The sequence below is a fragment of the Falco punctatus genome (assembly GCF_963210335.1).
Source record: "Falco punctatus genome assembly, chromosome: 7".
In the NCBI taxonomy this organism is placed as follows: Eukaryota; Metazoa; Chordata; class Aves; order Falconiformes; family Falconidae; genus Falco; species Falco punctatus.
In genome coordinates this window covers 66,336,920-66,352,404 of record NC_137587.1, presented here as the reverse complement: position 1 = coordinate 66,352,404, position 15,485 = coordinate 66,336,920, and the positions used below count along the sequence as shown (strand labels likewise).

Sequence of the window (15,485 nt, the reverse complement as noted above, 5' to 3'; positions counted from 1 at the left end):
AAGATGAGTAAAGACAAGATACAAAGAGATGGCAGCATCAATCCAATGTCCTTCATCCAGTTCTTTCCCCCGCAAAACATAGTTTAAATCCTTCATACCAATTGGGCGTGAAACACTGCTTGATTAAATGGAGAAAGCAGTGCCAAGAAGCAGGAACAAGCAATGTCTCCAACTGCAGATACCTGCAACAAACAACTGATGCCTGAATGAATGAGTTTGTGTGCAAGAAAACAGTGGTCAGGGTTGCCCTTACTGCCTTAAGGACTAAAAAAAATTTTAGCATTAAAAATTATCAGCGGAGAAGGTAATCTGGTGTAACATCCTGTGATTTCTCAAACTTGCAAGTTGCAAGTATGTCCAGAAGATGTATAAAGCAGCTGTTATACATTTGGAAGTCTGTATGGCACAGTATCAACTGTCAACACTTGCACGAATACTAACCCATTAACAAGTTAGGGTTTGTACATGTGGGCTTTGGGGGATTTTATTAAACTCACTTTTCTGTAGTATTGGGATATTATATTTTTTTTTAACGGTGTCTCTTACCTAGTGCTTCTGCTATCCTCAGTAGGAAAAAGACTGCATAACTTTGTCGCTAAAAGTGTAGGTCCTGTATTTTTTTACCTGTTTCGTGGTGGTGATTGCAGTTTGGATTCTTTAAACAATGTGCTATCTGTTCTTAGCAGAACACAAATCTGCTGAAACTTCTGTGTTAACTGTTGCATGTGTTGCTTAGTCTTAAGCAAAAACAAGAACAAAACCTGGTGGTGGTGGATCTGTTCTTCCTTTACTCTTTTAAACCACTGTGGTCTAATGTTGATGAACAGCCTGGAACAGCTTTGCTATCTCTCTTGATACCTTGATTCTTCTCAATAGTCATTGTACCAGTTTTACCAGTTCTACCAAATGGTGAGAGAAATGGGAGAATTAATGGTGAGAGAAATGGGAGAATTAACTTATTCTTGCTCTTTGCTGATTTCATTCTTCCCACGTTACACCTCTGAAGTCACACTGAGTAGACAGTCTAATAAGATGCTTAGAGAAATTAAGGCTTCTTTCACTTACATGTTTGTGTTAGTGATCCACTGGATTTTCTAACTTATTCAGTACATAAGGATAGGAAATACTCCTAACACACCCTTCAAACCTGGATATCACCTTCTCTTAGTTCTCATTTTGGAAATGTGATTTTTGCAAGCAAGAGCTTTTGTGCAGAGAGCACAATCAAAGCTTTGGCTCTGTTGTTTTATTCATTCCCCAGACTGCAGCAGCCAGAAATTCCACTTCAAAGCAGCTCCTGAATTTGTTTTTCAAAATGTAGCCACGTAGCTTTTGTCAAACCAAAATTTGGCCTTTTTGGCTTAACAGTATTAAAAATGTGATTTTTATTTTATTTTATTTTATTTATCTAATGAATCAAGGATCCAAGGAGCAGGGCTTTGAAAGAAACTTCACGCTGGTACTTCCCAGCTGTGTAGGCTTACCTTTAATTATAAAGGATGCAGTACCTGAGGTAATCATTCCTGATTTTCCTGTTTTGCACTAGCCCGTATAAAACTAGATTAGGCTACAGAGGAGATCCTTCCTTAGCAATTGATTAGATTTCTTTACTTGGAGTATTTAATTTTCAAGAAGCAGGGGAACTTTCCCGTTTTCTAAAATATCTTTATTTTATTGTTAGACTGACTTTTAGGCCCTTCTAGAGCAAGGGCAATGATCCCAGTTTTGTCAATGAAAATAATATTGGTGGTGCTAGTGTATGGATAGGAATCTGGGAAGAAGCAGGGGTTTTTTCCCCTCTAGGTTGGGCAGATGTGGGTCACTCAACTGTTGGCATTTCTCACTCCTCCTTGCTTAGTGCTGTTACAAGCTGTAAGAAGGAAAAAGTTCTGAGCTCAGCACTCGTAGCAATAGGAGGTTCAGGCTGGGTAGACTTTCAAGTTTCTTGTTAGAGCTGGTCCCAAATCAGGACAAGCTGGGCCTTTGCATCCACTGCCAATTCTTTGGAAACAGTGTGTGTGAGGGGAGAATAACAACTTGTGACAGTTCATGCAAACTAAAAAGATCAGCCGCCTTTGAAATGCAGTATCTACAGCCTGATCCCAGCGCTGGAACTGGTTGCCACCACTTGTGGTTATACTGGAACTTGTCCCTTTGTATGGTAACAAACTCCTGACAAAACTAAGTGTCCTCTAGTTTTCAGCTGATGTACTAGGGAAATGAACCTGGGTCCCAAGGACTGCAGTCATAGCACTTCTCAGAGGTGGAGTTCTCTGCAGCATAAAATGAGCCTGTTGCAAAACACTCCACTCACCCAAGTGATAAGAAGCTGGCTCTCCTGTTTCCCGCCCAGATTTCAGGCACCGTATGAGGAAATGCCTGTCTACCTCACCATCACTGCTCATAGTCCCTGGGTGGCAGAAGGGACAGCTGAAAGACTTCTACCTATTTGTTAGTCCCCTCTACAAGAGAACATGTGGTGGATGCCTTCCCTTTCTCCACTCACACTATGGGCACTTGGAAGAGGTGTTCCCAGTGTAAGATTGTATGGCCGAAGGGTTACTGGCCTTCCTAACCTGTTAGGATTTAACAAGCTGCCAAAAATCTTTGTGTTAAACCCCAAACTAAACAGTATAGACAACATCAGTTAAAATATGTGCAAGCACTCAAGGTTGGTCTACACGTAATATGCCGGAACAATAGCCCTAGTGGGAACAAACCCCTTTCTCCAGAAAAAGTGGTATGCAAACAATAATAGGAACATTTTCTCCCCTATGGCACTGGCAACGTGCCTTTAACCTGATGTGATCTGAAAGCAGAGTTTGCTCTCTGGCCATTCAATCTCTGCCTGGTGAATTGACACAGATGCGGGATGAAGGGTTCTGAGAAGTTGCTCTGCCACAGTTGTCCCAGGCTGTTGGTAATCGGAAGGAGGAGAGATTGGCAAATGGCAGGTATGGTTTTTTTCTAACAGACAAAGCTTGCTGGAGACAAATGACCTTTGTGCTTTCTGTCTGTCTCCTTTTCTCCATCCTCTCGCCTCTTCTTTCACAATTTGCACAAACATTGTTCAGGGTCAAAAGGATTCAATGTAAATAATTTAGAATGAAGTGGTCAAGTCATCATGTGGAGAAGGCTGATAATGAGGGTAAGCATTCAGGACTGTGGTTGCTGTAGATATGGTGAGTAAACCATAGAGCTGGATTATTAGTATTGGTGATGCTGTAGGAGCATTGAAATAACCTTTTTGACAGAGGGGATGGGATAATGCATGTATCTTTAAAAGTGTAATTGAGTTCCAATACTAATTTTAATTAAGGTTTCTAGGAAGTAGCAAGTATGTATTTGTGGAGAAGGGGATGATAAATCCAGCACTGAGCTATTCCCAGTTAATTTGCCTTGAGTGGTGCTTCCTGAGATGGAGATTTCTGTCAGGTATCAGCTTCCTTATCATACAGAAAACAAAATACGTGTGAGTTTCATGGGATATTTCTCAGCAAGCTGAAAGGGCCACAGCTTGTTTGTAGTACAGGAGAAGAGAACCATGCTTGTATATAATGTATGTGACAATATGGTATTTATGGAGTTCCTATATGTTTCAGGATCTCCATGATTGAAGGGGGGATAAAACTACTTAATCACACAGCCACAACTGTCAGCCATTTAAGAGCAAGAGGGCAGAAAAAGAAACTAAAATGCTTAGGTGTGCTTGGAAGGACTTTCTCACGTTCCAGGTACTCCAGGAAATCTCATGATGAGAATTGAAGATGAAGGGAGGCAGGAAAACAGCCCAACTACTTAAACAGCTGCTATTATTAAGATCGAAATCTCCAAGGCTGCCTGGGGAATGGCCTGATTTGCTGTGGTGAAAATAGTTGGATGTAGGGTGAACGTCCACTTTAAGGGTAATGAAACATAAGAATAGGCTGCAAACAGCTGTGGAGCATCATCAACAGTTTTCCAAGAATTACTTGGACAATGTTCATCTGGGTTGATCTAATCCCCTGTGTGCCAGGCAAGACCTGGTACAGATATGGGGATTACAGAAGTTTCAGAGAACCCATCTTCCTATGAGTTTTTGGTGTGGTTTTGGAAGGATTTCTACTGAAATCTGTGGCACCAAATCCCAGAATTCCCTTAAAATTTAAGATTAAGCATGTGCATATGAGCTTAGTTTAGTAGGGATGTATTAACTAGTTTAAGACCTGAAAAGGTAGTCATACAGTAAAGCATCCACGTGTGGAAGGAAAGCCTGAACTTGTGGGATCCCAAGAATCCAGTATGATAATGTAGACTACTGGGTTTTTCTAGGCTTTAAGTGTTTTCGGTGCACACTCAGTCATGACCTATCTCCCTGTAATCCAGTTAGTGCTTTCTGCTGTGTTATAATAGACTGGCCTGTTTTTATTACAGTTACAGTTTGTGATAGTTTGCAACGCACAGTCCAGTTTAAAAATACAGATATACTAGGAAGCAGAACTCTGTAATGAGTCTCGCCCCTGGTCTTCGAGGGCAGTTTGTCTGCGAGTCTTTCAGTCTGACCTAAAATGTCATGTTTCAAAGCCCTGCTTCATTATCATGGCGCCTGCTAGCTGTAGTTAAGGGTCTGTTAGCAGCCCCATTATAAATCCCTACTTCCAGGAGTTTATAATTCAGCAGTAAAAAATTGCTCTAGGCTGAAACTTGGCATATAAACCCTCAGTGCTGGAACAATTGTGATTTCCCCCTCTATTTTTGCATTTGCCTATACACACACAATTCATTCAGTAGGTTTTTACTGTCCCCTTTTGGCATTTAAAAAGATTAAATGGCTAGGTTATTAATATTTCAATACTGACTACTGTGCTAGGCCAGTAAATAGATTCACAGTGTCTGTTAACCCAGCACTGTTTGATGGATACGAGTCACTGTTTCATGAGCCTGCTGCAAGGCTTCAGCTTGGTGGAAAGAGCCCAGTGTGGATCACAGCGAGAGTTCGTTTAGCTGTTGATTAAAGTGGGCTTCAGAGCCAGCCAAGTCCGAATCTGGAAAGCCGGCTTGAGTGCAGTAAGCACCGTGTCCTGATCCAGCATGGGTCGAAAGTACGTGTGGCCCCTGCTCAAATATGGAGGAACATGAAAGGGTCTGAACTACTGTTTGTCCTCAGCATGATTTGATCTTATCACTTGATCCTGTACGAATGTATCGCTGTGAGATCTTCCAGTGGGACATCTAACGCTATGAGGAGGCTTGGCTGAAATTCTCCCAGCTCAACGGTTTCTTCATTGAAACTACAGTTCAGTGAAATCAGCTATTTCCTTGTATTTCTTCCTGGTTTACAGGAAATTTTAGTATGGAAAAAGTTATTTAAATTTATTATTCCTAGAAATTTTAGAAAAATTACTTATTTCAGCCTTATGGAAAACATTTTAGTAACTTATATTAAAAAATAGAATAAAAATAGTTGTATAGGATATATAACATGTTTGTACTGCAAAGTCCCTTACAACTAAATGAGGGATAACAGAAATTTCCATATATATAATGTAGAATGGAAAGGTTAAAAATGAGACTTTTACATGAGTGAAATGTTTTTGTGTAAGTGAGATTATTTTTTTTTTCCTTCAAGGACTAATTTTAGACATTTTGTTCTGATCTAGGATTTGGCCACAGTTAAATCACAGTGTTTTGTGTGAACCCCAAAAAATGCTTTCTGTGCATTGTGCATGATTTTTATACTTGGTCCTATCCAGAGGTGTTTGCAAAATCAGGATCAAGGTATATATTGCTATTAGCATATTAAACAGCAGTAATTCACCAGCAAAATGTCTTCATTATTACAGGACCAAGTCACCCCCTGGACTTCCTCGTTTCTTTTCTGCTCTTCCACCAACTTATATTTAATTTATGAAAGCAGCCTAGGGAAGATCAGTTCTTTTCAGTATCTTTTTTGTATCAGTATGGTAGATTGTAAATGATCGTTGCAAAAGATTTGACTGGGTACTGAGCAGTCTAGTGTAAATGACTGAAAAGAGACAGCAGATTACCTCCCCCTGCTGCAGATTTCAAAGGTCCTGCATTGGTTTATGCCAGCTCAAAATGTAGCTCATTATTTTATCTTCTGCTGGATCATAATCCCACCTGCAGTGCTCTAAACCAAGAGGTTTTCAGCTTCCTGTAAGTACCACCTGCTCCCCCACATCCTTTTTTTTTTTTTTCATTCCCTGAGAAAACTGTCTTTGCTGATTTTAGTGTGGGGACACCTGAGCATCTCTACAGTGCCTGCAGGTTCTCTGTGGAGTGCTTCTGTTGAACCCACAATACCAGTGCAACTCATGAAGGCCAGGACAGAATAACAGAATGGTCAGTGCTGGAAGGGCCTTCTGGAGATCATCCAGTCCCACGCCTGCTACAGCAGGTTCCCCTGGAGCAGGTTGCACAGAGTCACGTCCAGGTGCGTTCGGAATGTCTCCAGGGAAGGAGTCTCCACAGCCTCTCTGGGCAGCCTGTCCCAATGCTCCGTCACCCTCAAAGCAAAGTTTTTCCTCATATTCAGAAGGAACTTCTTGTGTTTCAGTTTGTGCCTGTTGCCCCTGGTCCTGTTGCCTGGCACCACTGAAAAGAGCCTGGCCCTATCCTCTTGACGCTCACTCTGAAGATATTTGTAGACATTGATAAAATCCTTCTCAGTCTTCTCTTCCCCAGGCTGAACAGGCCCAGTGCTCCCAGCCTTTCATGATATGGGCGATGCTCTAGTCTCCTCATCATCTTTGTAGCCCTTGCTTGTTCTTGTGGGACCTGAGCCTCTGCTTGTACCTTATCTTTAGGAAATGTCCGGCCACTTGGGAACCTCTGTTCCACACAAGTGTTCACTGGTTTATTCCATGCGTTTTCTTTTTAACGTGTCAGAAATAATTTTTATTTATCTCTATTTGCTCAGCATGGCGCACATATTACAGACGCTCAACAGCTGGTTCTGGTGGGAGAATATCTGGATGCCTGTTAATGTCACCTGGGCACATTTTGTAGACCGTGATGGACTTGTCTTTCCAAAACCACATCAATTATATGCCACAATACCATATGCTTTTGTACTGCTGATTATCCGATTCTTAAGTGAAAGGTAAGAAACATAAATGCAATTTTATGCTAACGTTAATCCTCATTAATGCTAAAAGTTTTTGAAAAATAAGCTATCTTTAGATCAATGTTCTTATGTATTATAAAGGAGGATTACTTAATGGTTTGCTAGAAAGATCTAGTGCAGATAATATGGCAGGTGAAAAAAATTGGGAAATATTTTCATTATTAGTAGTACGTGGCTGTGGTCTGATCTAGAAAGAAAATATTTTAATCTAGCTTTTCTAGAACAGCATTTGGATAATTCTATCTCCCTTTGCTGGAGATACAATTAATACAAAACCATTTGTGTTTCCTTTTTGCTTTTTCTCCTTTGGTGGAAGGGTAGAGGCATTTGTCCTCCAAACCAAACCCCTCCTTTTGTTTGGTCCTCCACTGGCACATGTGTATGAGGCTGATAAATCCTAGGTGTGTAGCTGTAGCAAAACTAGGCAGACTGGAGGGACCTCAGTTTCGTGTGAACTTTTTATGCAGATCTAGTAACTCTGATTCCTTTTCATTCTCACTTTGGCACTGAAAGATGGATTGCTTCTGCAGCTGGAATCTTATGGGACAGGCAGAGGTTGGCTCCGCAGAAGAAAGCCACAAATATATCAAGATTTGCAGTCCTTTGATTTATTTATTTGTGCCTTTTTTGCTTGACTTCTTTTTTTTTTTCCTCTAAAGAATGTGATTAGTAGTTTTTTATAATTATTTCAGGACAGAATGAGGAAATTTGGAATGTCATAAGTTGGACAGACTTAAAACAGAACCAGATAAGATCATTCATGTTAAAGATCAAAAGTAATTTGGATCATATGTTTATAACCATTCACAGTGTCTCCTGAGTAAATGCTTGCCCAGCTGTGTCTCACTGTGCTGCTATTGGAAATTGCTTGTGTGAATAATTAGCCCGCACATCTGGCCTGCAATGAATCTGCCCATGAACGAGGAAAACTGACCGCTGCTATGAGTAATAGAGAATCAATTACTGATATCAGCAGGAGTGAGAGGGGCTTTTTCAGAAAAGCCTGCCCAAGTAGAAGAGCTAAACATTCGTTATGTTCTGCAACATATTCGTTATGTTCTGCTTCTTTCTCTGTGGGAGTTGTTGTGCGCCACAAGGTAGAGGCTGCAAACTGAATGGTGGTGGTAGCCCTGTGCTAAGTGACTATCTGTCACTAGGAGAAAGTATCCCACTAGAAATCTTTCGGCTCACATGAAGAGAGCATCTGTACTTGTTTCACTCTCCTTTAACTCTGAAAAACGTAAGGATGCAAAAATCAGCACCTTTCCTTTAGTTTTATAGGATTTCATGACCATAAACTTGAGTGCTTGGGTCTGCTTTTTTGCAAAACCACTAATATTCTATGGTTCTTTCTAGGATTAGCTAGGGGGAGATTTCTCTGTCTCACAGTGCACTGTCATATCCCATGGCAGATTAAATTGCTTCAGATTTATTTTCTTCAAATCCTGGCTTGAGAATAGCTAAGGTCATGTAACTGTTGTATTTTAAAAGTTTTTCATGGTATGTCTTTTCAGATATGTTGCTAGACCTCTAGCAAAAGCCTTAGGTATAAAGAATGTAAGACGTGTGAAGCCACAGCCTAATCCTGTTTTAGAGAGTTATTTCCGGGAGTGCTCGAAACATCCATCCCAAGTAAGGATTCTCATTCATTTAAACTAGTTTTGGTTTTGGAAAATCCCAAGTCTTACTGTTTCAATCAGCTATCAGCAATGACATCATGGGACAAGTGCCAGCTGATTGACAGATGAGTTAATTTATTTGGGGTTTTGTTGCTGTTCTGCTGACAAGAGTATATGGCTTCCAAAACAGAAAATATGTTTAAGATGTTTAATTTTCTGGCATGCTGGTCTAGGCTAGACTGTTGTTAATATTTCCAGTGAAGATCAGTGTTCCATCCTTAACTCATTGTGCCTGGAGAAAACATCAGCTAGCTGACATCTGTTGTTAGAAAGTGATATCATATTTATTGCAAGCAATAATATTGTAACGCTGGCATGGAAGCCCTTTGTTCTGTTATGTTGCTCTGTTCTTAATCCAGGCTTGTGTGAGAAAGAAAAGCGATCTTCCTATTACCTTGTTTTTTGGTTTTAAAGTTGAACAAGAAAAAAATAATAGCCCGTGTTTACCATCTCAAAAAATGAGGCAGCTTGCCTTGTTGGTGGGAAACAGGTACTTTGCTGTGAATGCAGCTTCAGAAAGCTCACTTACCTAACTACAGTTACCAAACAATTGCAATGTTCCTACGCTGTTTCTGAGAAGAAATATGTGCTTTCTAGTAATGAGGGATTTTGATAATTATTGATACGTGGAACTTTGCTTTCTATCCCTAACTCTGCTATTCTCTTACTGTGTCTTTTGCCTGATATCATCAGGAATAGATGTATTCGTGTTCACATACGAGCTCTTCTCTACCTGGGCAAGTATCCCGATCTCTGTTCGTATCTTCCTTCTGCATGAGTACAGTTTGACAATTAATCTGGGAAAGGAAGCCCAGCATTTTTATACTCATCAGTACATCGGAAAGATTCAGGCTGCCTCCTTTAGGTGTCCAGCCTGGGAACCGGTGTGTCTGAGAAAGCATGCAGAGGCCTGGCTGGGGACTGAGGGCATCTAGGCTCCATTGTCTGTCAAAAAAAAAAATAATCAGCATTCCTGCATGGCAAGTAGAGAGCTCCCCAGCCAGAAGGATAGGCTGAACACAGAGGCTGCTTGCACCCTGCCCTCCCCAGCAGCTGAGGTGCCTTTGCTCACATACCCGAGCTTTCTCTGAGGGTATGAGACAAACTGAACTGAATTTACCTTGGTGGAGGCCACGCTGCTGCTAACCACTATTTGCATGCTAGCCTCGAAGGGAAAGAACTTCTCCAGGGATGAGTCAAACACTACCTCTGTTCCTGCAGCAGCCCCAGTGGAGGTCAGCCCGCACCTTCCACACTTGGGGATGGAGGAGAGGGAGGAAGCCTACAGGCTGCTGCACCTGGAGCGCTGAGCACCCAGAAATGCAGGAGTCCCCTGCCTTGTGCTTGGCACATGAGTGGCTGCATGACAGAACCGCTTTGCTGTCAGAGGTCAGAGCACACACAAAGCAGAGACACCTGACTGTCGCATTTGAAGGGCTAGATGCATATCCAGGCAGTGCTCTAGCCCTGATTTATTTTCAGGTGTCAAAAGGAGGCAGTCTGGATTTTGCTCAGTAAGATTAGTTGACTTGCCCTGTACCACAGAAGTACATTGGATTTGAGACTAGAGCTCAGGTCACCTTAATTCCAGGCCCTTGTCTAGCCTGGGAGACTCATTTAAATGTAGACGAATAATTAGGTGAAGTATTAGATACAGTGTCTATGTGTATTGGTACATGGCACTTGCCCCTCCAACCCTCTTTCTTAGCAGTAGAGTTGTGTCTTTGAAACTATCTGAAGCCAGCAGAGTAGATGGACAAGTACGCAGATCCTCAAACCGTGCTAGTTTCACGCCAGCGTTATTTATATAAATTTAGTGACTTGAAAACCCAGGGTTTCTGTGAGTGTCAGTCAGAAATTAAACGAGGAAGCCTGCAAGGTAAACCCCCCTAGATAGCTAATATTAATAATATTTTTAAATGAGGACCTTGGACCTTGCAACAATGGGAAGCTGATCTGTGAACTGCAAAATAAATGAAAATGACATTGGATTGCATCTCGTTGCTAACACTGTTCCATTTTTTGCAGTCAGAGATTCAAGGCCTTGCCAAAAAGTGCAACTGTACTGTACGTTTGGTGGAAAAGTGGTTTAGGAGACGGCGAAACCTTGAGATCCCAACAGTGCTTCGGAAATTCCAGGAAGCTTTGTAAGAAAAGAGAATACTTTTGATTATTATGGGTTTTACTGTTTTGAAAAAAAATTATTGAAGTCCTTAGGTGCCTTTGAAGGGGGACTGATTTCCAGAAAGCTGGGTCTGTCTGATGAGGGTTTTGGTTTGTGCGTACACAAATTGAAAGGACCTAGTAGCATTTCTCAAAATGGTGTGACTTTAAAAGATTAGGTTAACAGTTTCTCTTGAAAAAGAACCCTTAAAAATATTGTACAATTTTCTTCATTGTGTAATAATGGACTTATTTTTAGTATCCTGTTACATAGTGCTTAATGAAAACATTCAGAGAACAGGAAAATATTTTTCAGTCTGCCAATAACCACAGGGGAACAAAAATGCTTACTCACTTTGTTTATGTATGTATCCATGCTGTCAATTTGGGATGCTATTGTGTGTGAAGAAGTCTGTTCAAGAGCAGGAGTCATGGCTTCTTAACGAAATGATAGGTGTCACAGCTTGAACATGGGGCACTGTGCAAAACATGAGCTCAAATAGGCTGATGAGAGTGAGCGATTTCAAGTGATAATAATGAATATGTAAAAAGTTTCGAAACCTCTTGCATATGATTGACAACTGGAAAAGCTCTGAAGCATCTGATTTTTCACAAACGTGCGTGAACTTTCCCATACCTGAACATTTTACTATTTAACTGTTCCTGTGTTATCCAAAGTCTCCTACAAATTGTAAAGTCCCCAAACAGGCATGGGTTTGCTCATCCCTTCTGGACACTGAAATTAACTGTACCATTGTAAACAATTTTCCTAATGTCCTGTGTATTTGAATTTTGCCTACCATACTTACATTGGCAAAAATTCACATGATTATAATATTTAACCTCTTTTTTGTGGATTAGCTTAAGGAGTGAGGGTTAAAAGTACAGCTACAAAGCTCAAAGTTGAGTACTTTGTCAGGATTATTTTTGTCAAGCTTATTTTCAGTGTGAGTAAATGTGATGATTTGATGTCTTCTGTTGGGCATAAATCCAGTTGATAGACATAGATGTGTCTCTCTGAAGCCTGGCTGAGTTGAGTGAACTTCCCTGGCAAACCGGCATCGATGGTTTATTTCTGCTGTTGTTCTGTTGATCAGTTAATTTTGTTTTACAAGTGACAATAAGATTTCCTGCTATTGATAGAAGACCTGCCTGCCATGGATGCATATCTCTAGTGATACACAGCTAAAGGCTGAAATTAAAACTTGCTTGGCAGCTTGAGTGAAAATGAAGCAAACAGGTTTCTCTTGTGCAATTTTGTGAACCTTGCTCTGCTCTTTGTCAGTGAATTTAATTGGATATAATTCTCAAGGCAAAAGATGAGGAAGAGAGTTATTCCATGCCAGTAGTCAGTGTTATGAACATTATGAAACTTCTGAAAGGCTGCAATCTCCAGGATCACTTTTCTGAATCACAAGGAAATCTGATGAGCCAGACCTAAACCATACTTAAGCTATTAATGTTCCCAATTAAGCAACGCTGAGGTTTGGAAAGCCCTTTGCATGAAACCTTCCCTGCCTTAAAAGACTTGCCAGCCTTTAACTTCACTTACTAAATTCTCTGCGTTAGACTCAGCTAAAAAGAAAAGGCTCCTGAAGTTAAATCAGAAAATCCCTTTGCATAGCTGTTGTTCAGTGCTTTCCCTGGTGACCAGGTTCAGAGCTTAAAAGGCACTTGCGTAAAATTTGGTGAATTTGGATGAGGTTTACTTCAGGTTTTTTTTGCTGAATTCATAAAGAAGTTTGGCTAAATGCAGAATGAGGTAGTACTCTGGCAGTCTTGCACATATAATGAGTTCATCTGAAGCACTGCGTGTTTATTGCCAGGTGTGTTCAATGTGTATTTGTAGGACTGGGGAGTAGTAGCAGTCATTAGGTGCTCTGTGCTTTGAATCCAATTCAGAAAACTGCTTACACTTCTCAATCAACACAGAATCAGTCCCACTATATCCACTGGACTATTTACACCTCCCTTCCTTGAAACAAGAGGCGTGAGGGCAGAATCAGCCCCTGTGTAAAGTCTGTCCCATGCCGCGCTGGTGTTTTTCCTACCATCTCTTGCTTAACTCTGAGCCAGGTGTTACTTGTGGGTTCCACTCTCCCCTTCCATTTGCTTTCTTCGTTTCCACCTTATACCTTTGAATCAGTGGATGTTCCAAAGTGTTATTTTCAAATCACCTGAGGAAAGATGCTTTAAAGTTGAAAAGTACAACAATTGTTTATTAACTGTGTATCAAGTGCCAATTTTAAAATTGTTTTCTTGATTTCCTTCACAGGCATGAGACATACTGTCCTGTCTAGCCTCTGCTATTCCATGTCCTTATCTTTGGTTTGTTTGTTACTCTGGTAAAACACTGGCTCAGTCTTTGAAGATCTCCTTCTTTCACATGGCAGATCAGCCTCCAAGTAACATAGGGCTTGGAGAGGAGGGGCTGCTTTTACAGACAGGTTCTTATCATCTTCTCTTATATGGCACTTCATTAATGTCTGCCAGAGACCACAATCTCACTTTTGTACATCTCTCAATCCATTAGTATAGTGCGGGTTTTTGAGACACTCTCTCTTCCTTTTTAGCAAGTTTAGGTTTTCTGGGAGGCTGGCTGCTGCTGTTCTCAGGGATGCCTCTTGTTCTATAGAATTTTCTCACTGGGTTTGGGGCCATGTGCCTGTCCCTGTGATCATGACCTTTCTTAGCATGTGAAGTCTCACAGTGTTTTGCTACTGATCTTGAAGAGCTGCTCTGGGAAAGGTCAGGCTTGTTCCTGCCAAGGGGAAGAGCAATGGAAAACTTCTTCCTTTCCACCTGTAGAGGTGGGAGTGGGAAATCTCTGGCTGAGTCTCCAGCCGCACCCAGTCCCAGGGACAATACCTCCCACACAGGCTCCAGAGTCATTACAACGCTGACTGCTGGCTCCAAATCACAGCATCCTGCTCTGACATATATGAGCAACAACATAGTTCACAAAGATACGCGAGACCTTTTTTCCCTTTGCTGACCTACCAGGTTGGTGGTGAAAACCTGACCATATTGTCTGCCTTGACGGTTATCCTTTAAGACGCAAAAAGCTTAGATTGGGCTAAATGCTGGCAAACCTAGTCAAAGATTGAGGTTTATAGTTAATTCAGATCTCTGTAGTAAGACATCAACTAATCCAGTAGTTGTTAAAGTTTCATAGGTCTCCTCTGTTTTCAACAATAAGTATTAAGAGATATCAAAAGAAATTTACCCAGCAATTGAAACAAGTCTGTGCTGGAGCTTACAGTGTTTGATCACATTGGGAAGTATATGCCATGTGGCTGAAAGACCTTCTGTAGTCAGGGAACTGAGCGACGTTCTTAGCCTAGTGTGAATATTGTAGAGGAACTGATACAGCAGGAAAGGTTGATGTTACCAAACATTAATTTTTAGGGTATTTACTATGGTTGCTGTGACTGTTCTTTTGATCAGCTCATGCCTGGCTGGAAAATTACTGCTGTAACCACAACCAAGATATCTGTATTGTGAAAATGTAAAATAATCTACTACTTTAGCAATTACTGAAAGCCTAAGTATTTAATTATTAATAAATTCAGATATTGTTAATATGTATCAACCCATAACATAGAGTTTGAAGGCACATCTATGTGAAGATTGCCTGTGATATACAATGATCTGCAGTAATTCTGGCTCAGGACAAAAGCTATAAAAAAATTCATGCTTTGTTCTTATTGTTTCATTTTAATTTTGCAGCTGGCGATTTTCATTCTATCTTACATCCTCCATTGCTGGATTTATATTTCTGTATGATGTAAGTTAATTCTTTGAAGGATTGATATTCTTATATTTTTAACGAAATAAGGACTGATTTCTAGATCTTCTTGAAACCACTGGTTTCAGTGGCTCTTTGAGTTCAGATCTTTTATGTTACATAATCTAGATGATAGGCTGCGATATGCACTGAGGTTTTACTTAATTTTTTAATTATCTTTTGAACTTCTATGGTAATTTGAGTAATCAGTATTTTTAGGGCAAGTTTTAAGAAGTCACACAGATGGTTTTACAGCATGCCTTGTTAACACCTACAAATGCATCACACAGCCATGTTTTTTCTCAAAGGAGGCCATAAACCTTTTCTGCCGGCACTTTGGGGGCCACAACAATGGTGTATTTCATGGCTATTTACTGAGGTGTTGCTGCTGAGTCAGAAGTTGGGAATAACAGAGAGAGTGCTGTTTGTAACTATATGAACACTGCCTGGGGTGTCATTAATGCTTCTCCTGAGCAGCAGAACAATTCTCAGCGTGTCTACATTCATCTGGCTCTTCTCCCCAAACACTGTTTATCATCATGAACCAGTGGTGTGTGTGGCTGGTAAACACAGCAAAATCTAATCACTGTGGCAACATATCTTGAGTAATTGTGGTAATAAAACACACACCCACTGCTTTGGATGATGAAACGATGAACTGGAACGTTTCAGGTGTCCTGAAAAGAAGCCAAAAAGCTGGGACCAATATAATAAATCTGAGATGTAAGAT

At 40.7% G+C, this 15,485-nt stretch overlaps 1 protein-coding gene across 5 annotated transcripts in view; it reads left to right on the top strand.

The window, feature by feature from the left end:
* Positions 1–15,485, top strand: part of CERS3 (ceramide synthase 3) — a 43,867-nt gene that overhangs the window by 2,555 nt on the left and 25,827 nt on the right. For 2 of the 5 annotated variants that reach the window (XM_080397233.1, XM_080397236.1), the window contains exons 1-3: positions 936–7,102; positions 10,834–10,952; positions 14,698–14,755. In XM_080397233.1, coding sequence (XP_080253359.1) covers positions 6,810–7,102; positions 10,834–10,952; positions 14,698–14,755 — 470 coding nt within the window. In that variant the 5' untranslated portion in view covers positions 936–6,809. Of the gene's footprint in view, positions 1–935; positions 7,103–8,640; positions 8,759–10,833; positions 10,953–14,697; positions 14,756–15,485 lie in introns of those variants that run through there. The other 3 variants (XM_080397235.1, XM_080397237.1, XM_080397234.1) reach the window with 3 other exon arrangements.